Genomic DNA, 15802 nt, shown 5'->3' on the forward strand with positions numbered 1-15802 from the left:
TTCCCATACTAACAGGGTAAGGATGTAGGAGTCAGTACCACGGAAGATTTCTCATCTGTGTTCCTTCTGCTTCTCACCATACCCCAGAGAGCCAAATTCTGCACCCCTGGTGCCTCCTCCTTTCATTTCCATGTCATTAACTTTCAAAATGCAGCACTTCCCTGAGAAAACACACAGCAACAGAAGTCCCTGTGCTGCAACAGAGATGTACACATCCACAACAGCAGAAGCTGACCTTGGAACTAAGCACCAGAATAGGTTCTTTCTTCTCTCTACCTTGGCATTTTTCCCCTCGTGTCCATGAATCAATTGCATCCCTTCTGCATCCCTGTCTATGACATGAGCATGCTGCTCATGTTGTAGATCTATTGCCTTGTAGTTTTTATCTTGCTTTTAAACACCAGGGAAGAAGTCATGAGAGAGAGGCCCTTTTATCTGATGTCCTTGCTGGTTATTTGACCAAGAGGCCGATCTTGACCTGGGATTTATAACTACGTTGTAAGGAGTGAGAATTTGACCTGAATCATCCTTCAGTTTCTAAGTTAAAAGATTTCTGACTTCACAGATGTTTGGGGGGGATGTTAAAGTGAAACTTAAATCTTTATGAAATATAGAAAATAGTCACAATGAAGAGGGCATGTGCTGAAGCATTATTTATATTTTGGATGCTCCCTGGAATTCCATCATTTTGATGGCAGGCTCTTATCACTGAATACACAGAGCTTTCTATCCTTTTTACCTAAGGAGAAATGAAAAATTCAGAAATAGCAAATTTAGAACAGTGAAAAATGCAGCCTTTAAAAATAATCATGGTAGGAAAGCAACAAGCATGTTTGCTCATGTCCTTTATCTCTCTCAGATAATCTTGCAGAATGTCAGCTTGTATAGAAATAGATTTTTACATAGGAACTTGTTACATCACTTCCTAAAAAAAGAGTATTTAGCTTGTACTTAAATAGCACATTCAGAGACTGTTTATGCAGTATTTCTCCTGCAAATGTATGATACTTCTTCACTAGTTAAACTCTGTACAAAGTCTTAAAACTCAATGTACTTATTTGCTGTCTGTCATGTAAAAGAGCAACATACTCTCTCTTCTTGAAGATTTTATTTTATTTTTGAAAACTATTTTTTACTATTTTAATCTTCGCTGGTTATAAGGTATAGTTCTAAAAACTACAAATAAATAAATAAATAAATATTCTAAAAGCACATGATGCCAAGAAAGCACAACCTGAAATCCACTGAATTTGACATAACAAAACCAGAGTTCAGGAGAACATCTAACCTCATGTTCTATCCGAACAGAGCTTGTTTATTTTGGTGCACTTCAAAAAGGCAAGAAACTATCCAATTTGAGATGAGTGAAATATGTTGTGTCTCATAATGGTATTTCAGAAAGCACTATTAATTCTTTCAAGTCAACTCAGACACAGTGCCCCATGTGATTTGGAGAAGAGCGGAGACAATGTGCCTTTGGAGATGCCATTTTTCAGCTGAAATGTGAAATCAATGTCCTGACCACTTGTGGTCATTAAAAATCCCATGGCAGTTTTCTGCAAGAGTAGAGGCATTGACTCCCAAATCTTGGTGAAATTCCAGCTAAGTAATTATATTCCTCCCTATACAGCTTTCCTTTTAAAGCTAATTTAATGTTCCTCTTCAGTTGTTCTCCCTTGCTTTAAGTGGAAAATCTTTCATTTCCCTTTGTAAACTTTTCTTTAGTTCTGCTTTATACTGACAATTAGTAGCCGTCTTTTCTCTTGGTGCACCACTGATGCATGTCTGAGCAGTAGCTGTATGCATGCAAACAGGTATACATACAATTTTAAATGCTTTTTTATTGACGGCCTGGTTAAAAGCCATTGAAATTAACGAGATGCATCTTTTTGAGCTGGTGGTCACAGAATTTATCAGCACTATGAATGGAATCAAATCACTCAGCTGTATGTGGTGGACCCCTCTCAAACCCTGCTTTTCTAGCCCTGCTGCTATACAAACACTTGGTACTGCAGATTCTGCTCCCTCTGTAGACTATTGGAAAGAGTGACCAAAAGCATCCAGTGCATCATTTGCTCTGGCAAACTGCATTTGCCCGTGGCATAAAACAAAGAACAAATTCATGGCTCTATAAAATTTGGAAGTTCAAGGTTGGACTTCTTAGTTATCAACTTTATTGCCATTTGTTACATTCACTGTGTCAACGTGGTGGCATATCCAGCTACAACCACAGTGGATGTTTCTGGAAAAATATAAGAATTCTCAAGTCTTCCTCTAGAATACCCTATTTCTATTAAGCTCATACTTACTTCTCAATTCACAAATATATCTTTTCTGTTTTGATTAATGGTCATGCAACTTTTAGTGTTCTGTTTAGAATCATAGAATCATTGAGGTTGGAAAAGACCTCTGAGATCATCCAGTCCAACTGTCAACCCATCCCCACCATGCCCACTAACCACGACCCTCAGTGCCACATCTACGCTTTTTTTGAACACTTCCAGGGACTGTGACTGCTCACCTTTTGAGAAGAAAATTTTACAACTATCCAACCTGAACCATTCCCAATACAACGTAAGGTCATTCCCTCTCATCCTGTCACTGTTACCTGGGAGCAGAGGACAACCCCCACCTCACTACAACCTCCTTTCAGGAAGGTGCAGAGAGTGATAAAGTGTCCCCTGAGCCTCCTTTTCTCCAGACTAAACAATCCCAGCTCTCTCCACCATTTCCCATAAGATTTGTGCTCCAGACTCATCACAACTTTGTTGCCCTTTTTTGGACATGCTAAGGGTTTTAATAAAGGGTTGAAAGCTTCACTCAAGACAGAAATATCAAGTGATCTTTGTTGGGTTGTGTTGTTTGTTTCTTTGTATTTTGAGCTTCAAAGAAAGCATGTAGAAGTGGCAGGAAATAGCTGCTGCAGCTCATACTAGGGAATAAAATGTCCTGTGGTCTCTTGTTCTGCAGAAGACAGGACCTTCAGTGACTACTGGCTCAGATGCTTTAGACCATGACCATAGAACACAGACATTTCACAGATTGGAAGTCTCCTGTATTCTGCTTTTGGGAGTCTTCTGCTTGCATTTGTGCTGCTTTCTTAATAGCACACCATACAGAACGTTTCTTCAGCTTTGCTCTTATCCTTATGTCCCTATCCTTGTTTGCCTCATGTGCTGTAGGCGGGCTTTATCTGCTCTTCGAAGTGTGAGATGTTGAAGGAAGAACACTGACACAATTGCAGAGATGTGTTGCTGCTTTCTTTTTGCATCTTCCCCAGCACCCCGCTACATTGCTTGACTCGAATCTATATGCTTTTCTTTTAAGAACAAAAAGTGTTCTCAATAGAGACGTAAGGCTTTCCAGATCACCAAGGGCCGTGATCCTGAAGAAGCAAAAATTGTTTCTAAGCATAGTCCTGACTCACAAGACTTGAACTGAGTGTTTGCTAAGTTTCCTGGCATGCATCTAGGAGGATACATTAAAGGTTACCCCTGCCCTGCCTCTTGTGCCTCAGTTTACATCTTGGCAGAAGCACATCTTAAAGCATTAAATCAGACAAAAACATTCCACTGTTAAAACCTCAAAGCTGTGTTGTGCTAAACCCAGCACGTAGGTGGGTAACAACAGCTGCCAGTCAGCCTCTGAGAGAAGGGCACCATATGATTTCTCAGCGAACAAAGCATTTAATACAAACACCACACTTTCCAAATATTCTGAAGAGTTCTCTTGAGCAACTTTCTCTAAACAAGACCATTAGGCAGCAAAGTCTGTTTGCTCATCTTTATGCAGATCTTCCCACTTCCACTTCAGTATAAGGTTTTGACTAAAATATTTATACTTTTCTGCTTTGGTACACATCCCACTCGGATCCTATGGGAAGGATTTTTCAGCCTGTGGAGACAAATGGCAAAATATGAGTGTGGGGTGGTATTTCATTTGCCCACCTTGGCTTTCTGGCTTTTGAGATTAATGATGTATCTCTCTCTGGAGGGTGCAGAGCCTCTTCAGTAGATGAAAGCCCCTTGCAGACCTAGAGAACAGTTTGAAAATGTTCATTTTGACTTCAGGAAGGCCATGGGTTACAGGACAGCATTTTGAGGTGCAGACCTCCCATCTGGCATCCTCCTGGCTTCAACACCTTCCATAGGTGGACCATCTTGTCCCAGATCTGTCCTGCATAGCTGAATGCAAAATACCTGGAAATTGTAAATGACCTTCCTGGAAACTCTGTGACTGTAATGTCATCTTCTACCTAACAGCTTTTCCAGGCTCCTTAGTCTTGTCCTCTTCTGTCCTTAGCTCTGTTATGCATTAGCTCATCCCATTTGCATTGGCACTGATTTCAGTGGGATTTGGGGCAGTCTAGATGAAGCATTTAGGCTTATACCTGCACTCTTTTTCAAGGTTGTCCTTGCGTATTGTAGGCAGGACATGAAAATACATGATCTCATATTCATTGTCTTTTGAGTGTAATTCTCTTGTTTTTATCAATATTTTTTTTTCTTTCGTGTTTATTTTATGTGTCATTTGGGAGTAGGAATCTGAAATTTTGTTGTATGTCTAGCTTCAGTTTCTTGAAATACTGCAGAATGAGTATCCGTTATCTTTAAATAAACTTTAAGGGTATTCTTGATGAGTAATTTGCTCCATAAGATTTTCTTTTTAAACTCCCATGAAATATATTTATAGAGCAGTGCCGCTATTCCTGATATTTATAGCACACTCACAGTGGACATTAACCATCTTCAGCAGTCAGTGTGCTATTTATTTCCAGGATCATTATGTTTGTTTTCTAGGAAAATAATATTTTTAGCTTATTATTCTGAAGTTTTTGGTTGGTTGATTAGGTTTTGTTTTGTTTTGTTTTTTTTGTCTTTAATGCTGATGAGTTGATAAGAAACTAAAAACTTTGAATAGCTGGGAAGTAATCAGGCTTCTTCTCTTTTATGTGCAAGTTACAGTTTTATGTGAGCTTGATCTATATTTGAAAAATTGTTACCTTACACATTTTTGCTTAAAATTGGAATTTGATCTGCCCAAATGTAAAACTGGCAACACAATTAATTACATTAAAAATTTATATGCTAAAGACCTGCAACATCTTTGTTTAAGATTCTGGTCACATTCAGATATTTTACCAGAGTATTGAATATTGCATAATTATTTTCATAAGGCTGGCATGTCTTGCAGAGTGGGTTATTTAACAAAAATGAAAATCTTTAGAAATTTAGATGCACCAATCACTCACTGCTCTGGTCAGAAGCTGGCAATACAATTCCAGTTTAATATCCTCTTTTGAACGTGAATTCTTCTGCTTCTTGCTGCAACCTCTGATTTGCCTGGTTGTCTTTTTAAGCTGGATGACCAACTGCTATTTTATAAACTGGGGTCCCATTGCCCAAAGCAATAACATTTCTGGCAGTCTGTTACAAGAGCAATAGTAAGTGGCTAAGAGTTAGGCAGTCACTTTAGAGGAAGAAGCAAAGAAATGCCCAACCTCACTTTTTAGTACAAAAAAAAACATTTGAATGGAAGGGGATGGTGACTGTGATTAGAGGTGGAAGGGAAAAATTTCCTGGATGTTGGAACCATTTAGCAATTAAGTTCATTGATAGCTTGCAGAAAACTGTTTGTATAGATTATAAATAGAGCTTGGAGAATAAAGTGATACCAATATGCATGAAGGTTTAACAACAGTAACGTGTCTAATGGCTGCATCAAATTTCCCCATAGAAACCAAGTGTGTATTGCTCCTCTCTAACTTTATGTTATCTTCCTCTTTCTCCATTCTCTCGCCTTTGATGTCATTTGCATCGTGGACTTTGTTCATCACAAATACCTGCTAGGAACTTACCTGGCTGCTCCTGCTGTGGGAGCTGGCACTTCTCAAGTGCCTTGTGTATGTGTTGGACTGCTGCTGAATGAAGCATGCAGGAAAATGGTGTCAACTGTCTTTATTTTCTGCTTATTCCTCTTTGCATTCACTGAGCACTTTTCTGATCTGTACTTTGTGAAGCAAAAATCTAGGATGATTGAGGAACCTTCTATGACCAATGAACTGCAAAGTTGAGACGCAAAGAAAAGTTGTTAGGTAATGGTCTCAAGTTGCGCCAGGGGAGGATTAGATTGGTTATCAAGAAGAATTTCTTCATGTAAAGAGTGGGCAAGTGTTGGAACAAGCAGCCCAGAGAGGTGATTGAGTCCCCATTCCTGGAGACATTTAAAAGATGTGGATGTAATACTGAGGGACGTGGCTGATTGATGGGACATTGTAGGTCAGATTGATGGTTGGACAAGATGATTTTGAAGGTTTTTTCCAGCCCAGAAGATTCCATGATTCCGTGATTCTGTGTTACCAGACAAACACTGGTGATAGATCTGCAATGTAGCTTAAGGATTCTGTAGGTAATGATAATATATTCAATTGTGCTTTAATGTGGCACACTGGTTACAAAAAGCTCACTTTTGATATCTCACACTTTGTTTCCCCCTAGGCATATCTCACACCCACAAAGTAGATTCAAATGAGTACACTGGATCAAAAACACAACATTTGCAAAATAACTGTTGCCTAAAACCCAAGATAAGAGGGTCACACATATTTCGGCATTTTCTCAGTACACGACATCATCATAAATACATCTGATCCCTTGTTGTTGCTGCAGAACTGAAAAAGGGAACTTTTTCCACTGGAAAATTGGCCCAGTGCTGCGTTTTAGCTATGTAGGATATCACACAGTGCTGGCATTTGAAGGAGTGATAATTTTATGCTTAAAAATGAGTAATGAAGCTATTGAGAATTTTATTCTGAGGAAGTCCTTAGATCACACACCATCGTCTGTTTTTCACATTCTTGTGTATATGATCGTACAAACTCTGCATCCGTCAGTGACGCGTTTGCATATAAAATTGAGTGTGTGTGCACTTCTATAAAATACAAGTGGTATAAAAATGTTTTTTAAAAATTATTGCTGTTCTAAAGAGAAAATTAATTTTTCCTCACTTTGTGTCTTTCAGAGAGACTGCCACAGAGTTATCTGGAGCATTACCAAGGTAAGCAAGTGGCTCTTAACTGACTTGGTAACAATGTCTGGAAGCTGCTAGAAGACCATATGACGTTTTGGGACAGAACATAATCTTTTTCCTACAGAAAACTGCTGGGATGTTGAGAACTGGGGATGCAGGGAGGAGAGGGAAATATGACCGTGAAATACTGGAGCAGACATACTCCACAGCCCACAACAGGTTGGAGGGTTTTTTTTGAGGCTTAGCACAGTTGTGTACCTGAGAAATAAAAAACCCAGCTGTGGCCCTCTGCCAGCTGTGCAATGATACCCACTGCAGGTGGTTTGCCTTTTGCTTTAAATTTCACCTGAGGGAAGAGGGGAGGGAAACTTGGAGACTGGGGAGAAAAAAAAACACTGTGATCCTAAGACATTTTCATTTGGAAAGCAGAACAGCTTAGATCAAATTCTTCTGTGCTGGGAAAGCTTTTCATAAAATAATAGAACTAGACAGGACTCCTAGGCTGCAATAGAGGTTTTTGAAGAGAGACTTGCCTACATATTGTCAAAGGATGCATTAAAATGCTGTTATCATGCAGATAGAGAAAAGGGTGGAGAGAAGGGGGGAAAATCTGATGTGATAACCTGTCACATAATAGAGATGCCTAGAGAGCTAAAAAATGGTGGTCTCATGTTTCTTGCCTCTTCTGCCATCAGTTTTGCTCCGTTAAGTATGGTGGTGTTTAATGAAATAATGGTTTGGGGTGTTTTTATACCTTCTGATTAGTAGCAATGTTGTAGTTCATACAATAGATAAAGGAATAATTCAACAGAAAAATCTGTTTTCGTTAGGCATGGTAATACACGTGAATTATTTCTGCTTCAAAGGCAGAGAAAAATCATCTACCTTTATGGGATGTGGGGTTTCATTAGTTGACTCATCTGTATTGATAAGCTGCATAAATGCAGACCTTCACAGAATTGGATGTTTTTTCCACCCCTCTGTAATGTATCACTTTGTTTTGTAGCTTCAAAATTTATATCAGTTGTTCATTCATTAGGTTCATTTTTATGACTTACCATCATTTGATTGTGCAAGCAGTTACAATGGTGAAGTTTCACAAAGGATTTGAAGGGCTGAGCAGTGACCAAGCCTATTTAACACAAGATTTTATTCATCTTCCTTTAAAAAAAAAAAAAAAAATCACAATTCTTCATATAAAATGAAAACAAAAATAACAATTCAACAAAGTCTGGAATGTCTTTTATTCACTTTAGTGTTAAAATGTTTCCAGTTTGCTTTCATGCTCCTGATTGGTTAGGTATTATATGACTAATATACTGGAAACATGCAGTCCTTGCAGTGCTGAAATGAATTCCACTTTAATTTAAAGTTAAAACAAGAGATCCAGGTGCTTGAATAAACATCCAGTTTCATACTTGCCATTAATGATTGCCTAAATGTGTTTTTCAAGTTATTACCACAAGCCTTTAATTTCAACCATGGCAAGATGTCGCAAGTAAAAATCAGATTATACAAACAATGTGCAGAAGGCAATGTAATTATGTTATAAATATTAAAACCGATGATCTTGTCTAGATTTTAAACAAATGTTTGTGGCTGCATGCAGACTGGCTGGTCCTCAGCCTTCTCTGGGCTTCGCCTTTTCCTGCATTTCTCTAAGCAAGAGGTTCCCTGGAGCTTTTAATCTTCTGTTTTCATGCATTAATCTGATATTTTATGTTCTTCATTCAAATTTTAAGTGAGCCATTTTGCTGTTATTAATTATAACTGTGAAACAGTCTAATTTCCCCACCACCAGCACATCGTTTCCCACCCCATCCTCTGAAACTACTTTATATCATATATCATGACACTGAACGACAGGTTTGACGGACATGGTGGTGACAGGGTGATAGTTGGACTAGGTGATCTTTTCCAACCTTAACGAGTCTATGAAATTTTAATTGCATTTCAAGGTGCAACAACTAATAACCGCTGCTTTCCCATAGTAATTCTGCTAGTTGTGTTTCATCCAATGGGACAGAAAAAACACTCAGTATTTCTAGAAATCCAGCTTCCATTTATGCAGCGAAACACAATGCCTTTTCTCTGGGCAGTAATGGATATATTTGTTCCCAGGACTGATCCAACACACTTCAAGCAGTTGCAAATCTGATGATAGGATTTTCATTGTAAGGTGTGTGTGAGTCTGTACTTGAGTTTTGTTTGGCTATCAGAAAGATTTAGGCACCAGTGGCATTAATTAGTTGCTGCTATTAAAAAAATCCAACAAACAAACAGAACAGGCAAAACCAAACTTCTGAATTGCACATAGTTGAATTACTGGAAAGATGTTAGGGATTTTTTTTTTTTTTTTCCCAGAAATATAAATAGTAAGAATTTACAGGGAAGAATATTTTCTCTTCCAAAATAATCAAGATAGGCTCCTTATGTGCCTGTAACAAAGTGTCTGTGTAAATGGTGGTTTTTTAATGTAGTAATTTTCCACAAAATACTGCTTCTTGGTATCTAATAATTAAATTAAAGAGGAAGTAAAAATTATTTTACTTTTTGTCACTGAAGAATGTGTTTCATTCATAGAAAGAAGTGGGAAAATCTGAGTTAGTGAACATCATTTATAAGGAAACTTAATAGATTAACTCTGCATGTAGAAAGATACAAGAATATTCTGTATGATTATATTGTGTCAGTTCTAATTTACCAGTTATTTCCGATGGGGGAAGCTTTGAGCAGGAATTGGAAATTTCAACTTAAAATATGTTGAAGAAGCTTTACCACTTTTATATTAAATGACATTATTATGTCTGTGAATGTATATTGTTTTTTCGAAGAAAGGATTTCTGTGTGCAACAGCACATCAAAGAAAGGATCTTCACAAGGAAAACTTTATAATAATATTAAGTTGTTCATTGCATGACCTATTTAGAGTACTCAGATATTTCTTGTTGTAGACTACATAATTAAATTTTAAATGGAACATGATAAAGAAATTATACTGGTGATCTCTAGAGATTTGAATACCCTATTTGGATCTTTACAAGAGTGTAGCAAAGACATACTTTAAAATTTAATAAAGGTCTGGCCTATTTTTTTTTCCTTTTAGATGTGCTATAACTACTATAGCAGTCCTATTTCAAACTGTATTTGCTCTCCATATTATATAGATGATATCTATGATAAGAGACCAAACTAAAATTATTAAAAGCATGTATATCTTAAATTGAGAAACCCACAATTTATGTATGATGCAGAACAATTTATGAATGAAGATAAGCTCCTAAAGCCTTACGGTACACTAGCTTGCAACCAGCCCTTCACAGACCATCATTTGAGCTAAGCTGGCAACATGTCCAGAGAGATGTAATTTAGTGAGGTAGAGTGCTCGTGAACAGTGCAAAGCCCTACAGGCACGAGGGAGATGATATTGGGAGCTTAAACAAGAAAATACCCCACTGCAATATCAAAGGAATGGTTTCAGTCTCTAGCTCCTTCTCTTTGCTTCTGTGAAAGGCACTTTATATTTAAAAAGAACAAATATTTTAAATATAGACAAACCACATGGATTATTTATTTGCTTAAGTTTAGTAATGATAACAGAAGTAAAATTTTTGTTTTCGTCTTATATGTAGTGGCTTGATTTTGCTTTGTTTACTCGGTCAGAGTAAAGTTTAAATAGTCTCTTCCTCTTGGATTTTGAGGTGAAGGCCATCTTAGAAGTATGATTTGAACTTTTTTGAAAAGGTGGGATGAAATCTGCAACAAAGTATGACCGCAAGAATACATTGCTGTGCCAAAAAGGTATACTCAAAATGTAAATCTTTTAAATTCTCTTATAACCACAGTAATTTCTGGACATCATGTACTTTAAACTAGCAATCTGGAGTAGGGTACAAACTGTAAGCCCTCTTGATTTAAAATTTTATTCTCCCCCATTCCATAAATTTCTTTAATGATGTCTAAGTTCCATTTACTGTAAAGACATGTTCCCATGTGTCTACAGCATTTTGAAAATAGAATTTGAGTACTGAAGTTACCTCAGTACTTTTGAAAAATGTTAACCTGCAACTTCGCCATTATTTAAATCTAATGCAACTAAGCTTTTATCTAAAGGGAAAAGAAGAATTGACAACCCACCATATGACAAGCAAAATGAAATCTCTTGATCACTAACTGTCAGCAGTCTTTCTAATACCATTGTGTTAGGGAATGATATGTCTTCCAAGGAACTAAGTACACAAGGTTTTGAATCATTTCTGTCTTGACAGCCTCACCCAAGTAACTACTTGTAAGTGCTTGGATGAATTATAAAATCTATGTGGTTCTGTAGAGTGAGTTAATAAAATATCCATGAGCATTTTAATTACTATGAAATGAAAAGGATCTTTTTTTTTTTTTTTTTTTTTTTTTTTTTCCCCTGACAATAATAAGGATGTAGGCTAAATCCAGGTCAGTTGCTATCTTCATGGGTATTGCATAGATCAAGTAGCTGAGGTTGTCCACCTCTGCTCTTCTGGACCCCTTCTGGGTAAAGTCTTGACAATTTCTCTAATTCTAAGAACACCAAGTTATACCTTTCCCTGCTTATGCTTCGTGTTGGATGGACAGGTGGATGGATGGATAGATGGATGGATGGGTGGATGTCCTTTCATGACACCTGAGCTGCTTTGCTAGTGATGTCAGACTTGAATACCTACAGCATACATCTCTTTGTCCCAGTGTACAACATAATTTTCCTTACCTTTATACAAGACTTACTGAAATTTATTCTTCTTTCTATAAAGCAGGGATTTGGTATAGTCCACTTGTGACCCTCTCTTTGAATGCAGACATTCTGCTTTCTGCCTCTAAATCCCTTCATGAAACTCACTTTCATTTAAAGGCATATAAATAATAGGTCATGAAAACTGGGAGGCAGGCAGTGGTAGCTGATAACATTAAAATCTCTTGAATGTCAAACTATATGTAGCTAACCAGAGTTAGTCTTTAGAAATGATATCATCATGTATCTTTTCTGAAACCACATCATTAAAAGGAAAATAAAAAGATTTCAGCCCTCGATATTTAATGTTCTAAAGTCAACTGTTAGAAAGAGCAGGTTTTTCACAATTTGGATGCCAGCCACTTTCTGAAGAAAATCATTATTTTAAATTGAGACTCAAATTTAACTGATCATTTAAAAAAATCTTACATTTGACATTCTCTGTGCCTCAGATGCTTATTTCTAAATTATACTTTCTTTCATCCATTTTGAGCTATTTTTCTGTACTGCAAGCAGGACTGCCTATTATCCATTATCTGCACCGTACAATAATACTCTGATGCTGTTTGGTATTTCTGATGGGCAGTAATGTAAGTAACAGTAATGATTTGAGATAGAATGGGTTTGCTGTGATTGTAAGGTGAATCTGTTTTCCTGAAGAAATAATATTAAAATTCTCTTTGCTATTCTGATTATTATTATTTTTTTTTTGAAGAAAACTTCAATACCATTAAAATGTGACATGGAGTTATTCATTATGAGAGCTGTTGGAAATTTAAAAAAATTTTTTTTTACATCCCTTTCAAAATATACAAAATTTAAATTCAAAATTCACAACTGATGTGATGTTAAAACACACTTATGTGCAATCTGATCCCTTTCTGGAGAGATATTTTTAAAGTCTTAAGAGGAGTCTAACAAACACAGAGGTGATTATCCATATGTGCTTACTGATGACTTGCATTCAAAAATTACAAAGGTACCAATGGTAGGAACCACACTGCCTAAATTTAGGTATCACAAACACACTCTGCGTAAAGAACCAAGGGAGAAATGAAAAGAAATAGGTGCATTATCTCAGGACAGGGTGAATAACCTTGGGGAATTGTTTTTCTTTCTATGCTGCCTGAAAGTAAAGCCTGGGGGAACAGCGTTAACTAGATGTTTCACCTGATGATAGCTTTAATTTAAGGTGAGTACTAGCAAGCTGAGTTTTAGAAGTGTTAAAGCAGCAAATGATGTAAGCCGATGCCTGCTGGAGTTTTGAGGACAATGGCATGCTTAACCTCAAAAAACTTTTCGATATTTGGTACTTAAGTGCTAAATATAGACTCTGGGAAGGAGGGGGAAAGTCAGACAAAAGTGATTGTTGGACTTGATACAGCTCTGACCCAGAAGGCAGATAACTGTTTTCACCATGCAGAGCCCTCAGAAATCACTTCTCACAGTCTTGAAATGGCTCCTAATTACTCGCAGCTATTGAATCTTAAAATGAGCATAAGAGATTTTGCTCAGTGACCTGGGTTTTGAACCCACCACCATTTCTCACCAGCAATCCTGAGCATCTCTCATAAACATTAATGGATTTGACAGCAGATTTTTATTTTAAAAGTCTGGTAGGGCTTTTATTTTTAATCCCTACTGTAAAACTCTAAAACTAGAGACGTATTCTCTTCTTTTTTTTTTTCTTTTTTTTTTTTTTTTCTATTATTCACCTTTACCAGACTTCCAAGCATCTTTTTAACTTGCCTTACAAAGACTTGCCATCCAAATGTGCCCAATGAGGATAATGTGCATCTGAAATGAAAGGACTTGGATCTCTTCATTTCCATTCCTGAAGGTGAATTCCAAGATCGTGATTATTTTTATTTATACAGTGCCTAAAGAGTGCTAAATACTTTATGGAACAAATAAAAGACCTCTTGTAAAAAGCACGCATTCCTATAATCTAATTTTAGTCTCAAATCAGGCAGTATGAATGCTAAGCAGCAGGGCTTAAAGTAAAATGGAAGGTATATGAGGGCTACACTAATAAGATTGAGCAGTTATTTAGGTTCATTATCTGTTCCACTTAATAGTGCTGCAATATCTTACTGGTTAAAGTTAAATTTACATTGGTCTGGGGAGAAGATTTGACTTTAGTATTGGGTTTTCTCAGAAAAATGAGCCTCTGAACAGTAGTTTGAATGAAGACAGAGAAAGGATCCATTACAGGTGGGTACTGAGTGGTCAATCTGTTATAAGAAACAGTAAAGGGAGCAATCTTAAAACACAAATCCTTTACCAAGCTTTATTTTCCAGTCAAAATACTTGTTAAAAAGTCAGTCATTTCTGTATCTCCTTTGCTTGAACAATGTTTAAGCATTGAAGATCATCAGAGAAAAGTTATTTTGAAAGTCAGTGGAGAGAACAAAACTTTTTGAGAATAAACTCAGATGTAAATATACACTGGGGGGGAGGGGGGGGAGGAAGCTAAAAAAAAACACCCAAACGTATACACATCTGCTTCTGTAGCAGCTACTCAGCAATAGAAGTCTAGGAGAGCTTTGTTGATGTGGAAGAGCTTTCTCTTTCCATAGGCATGTGATTGATATAGAGCTTTGTCACAGAACCACAGAATGGCTGAGGAAGGGACCTCTGGCTTCAACTCATCCAACCTCTGCTTGAGCACGGGCACACTGAGCAGGGTGCTCAGCATCCAGGTGGCTTTTGGTGATCTCCAAGGAGGAAACTTTATAACCACTCTGGGTAACCTTTGCCAGTGCTCCATCACTTGCATTGCACAGAATTGCTTCCCGATGTTCACAGTGAACCTCCTGTGTACCAGTTTGTGCCCATTGCTTCTGCACCTGACACAGATCTCCACTGGAAAGAGTCTGGCTCCATCCTGTTTGCACCCACCTTTCAGTTATTTATAGACCTTGATGAGATCCCTCTGAGCTTCCTCTTCTCCAGGCTGAACAGTCCTCAGTCTCTGCCATTAGCAGAAGTGCTCCAGCCCCTTCATCAACTTGGTGGCCCTGTGTTGAACTCCCTCCAGTATGCCCAGGTCTCTCTTGTACTGGTGGCCTAGAACTGGGCCACCTCTCTTGACATGCTGGTGACACTCTAATGCCGACAAGATTACTGTCAACCTTCTTAGCAACAAGGACTCATTGCTGACTCATATTCAATTTGATGTCTGCCAGGACCCCCAGATCATTATTTGAAGAATTGCTTTCTAGCGGGTACCTGAGCATGTCCTGATGTCATGGGTTGTTCATCCCCAGGGGCAGGACTCCACAATTTTCATTGCTCAGCTTAATGAGGTTCTTGTCAGCCCACCCCTCCAGCCTATCCAGCTCCACCTAGATGGCAGCACGGCCCTCTGCTGCAGCCAGTCTCCCAATCATGTTCTCTATGCATTTACTCTTATGTAATATGTTTAATAAATAATTAGAAATGAATTGCTGATACACAGCATTTTTTATGTGTGATCCTTAGCATTGGTCCCAGAAGAACAGTAGTAAGACATGGATGGACAATGTCAGAAAACCTGTACTGTTACTCATAGGACAGCACAGATACCGTTTAGTCTCTCTTCAGTGTTCTCTGCCTTCTGAGTATCACTTTTTTAATGACATAAGCAATATTTTATCATTTGCAAAAATTACAAATATTTGAGTGATTTCAAAAGATTTGCTATCTTAGCAAAACTTAGACTACTCTTACTAAAATATTTAGAGGTTAAAAAACAAAACAAAACAACAACAAAAAACCACCAAAACCCTTGCACATTTCCCTTGTGTTCAAGGTTAATGGTTTATACTTCATCTACATTATATTAAAAACATTTTTACTGGAGTCCATAAATGTTAAACATTTTTAAAAGGCAATGATCGCAGTGGGACTAGATACATTACATAAAACCAAGCACAAGACCTGCAAGCAGTAATTGGTGACTGTTTTTTATTCTTGGAGGGCACTGAGTTGAGATTCCTCCCATGAGGTGATGCAGATTTTCACATCTGG

General features: G+C 37.6%; 1 protein-coding gene across 1 annotated transcript in view; it reads left to right on the plus strand.

The window, feature by feature from the left end:
* CELF2 (CUGBP Elav-like family member 2) overlaps positions 1-15802 on the plus strand; it is a 373475-nt gene that overhangs the window by 62632 nt on the left and 295041 nt on the right. The window contains exon 2 of the mRNA XM_090134536.1: positions 7021-7056. Within this exon, the coding sequence (XP_089990662.1) occupies positions 7021-7056 (36 nt within the window). The remainder of the gene's footprint in view (positions 1-7020; positions 7057-15802) is intronic.

The sequence above is a fragment of the Phasianus colchicus genome, chromosome 1 (genome assembly GCF_987193195.1).
Source record: "Phasianus colchicus chromosome 1, bPhaCol1.hap1.1, whole genome shotgun sequence".
NCBI classification, from domain to species: Eukaryota; Metazoa; Chordata; class Aves; order Galliformes; family Phasianidae; genus Phasianus; species Phasianus colchicus.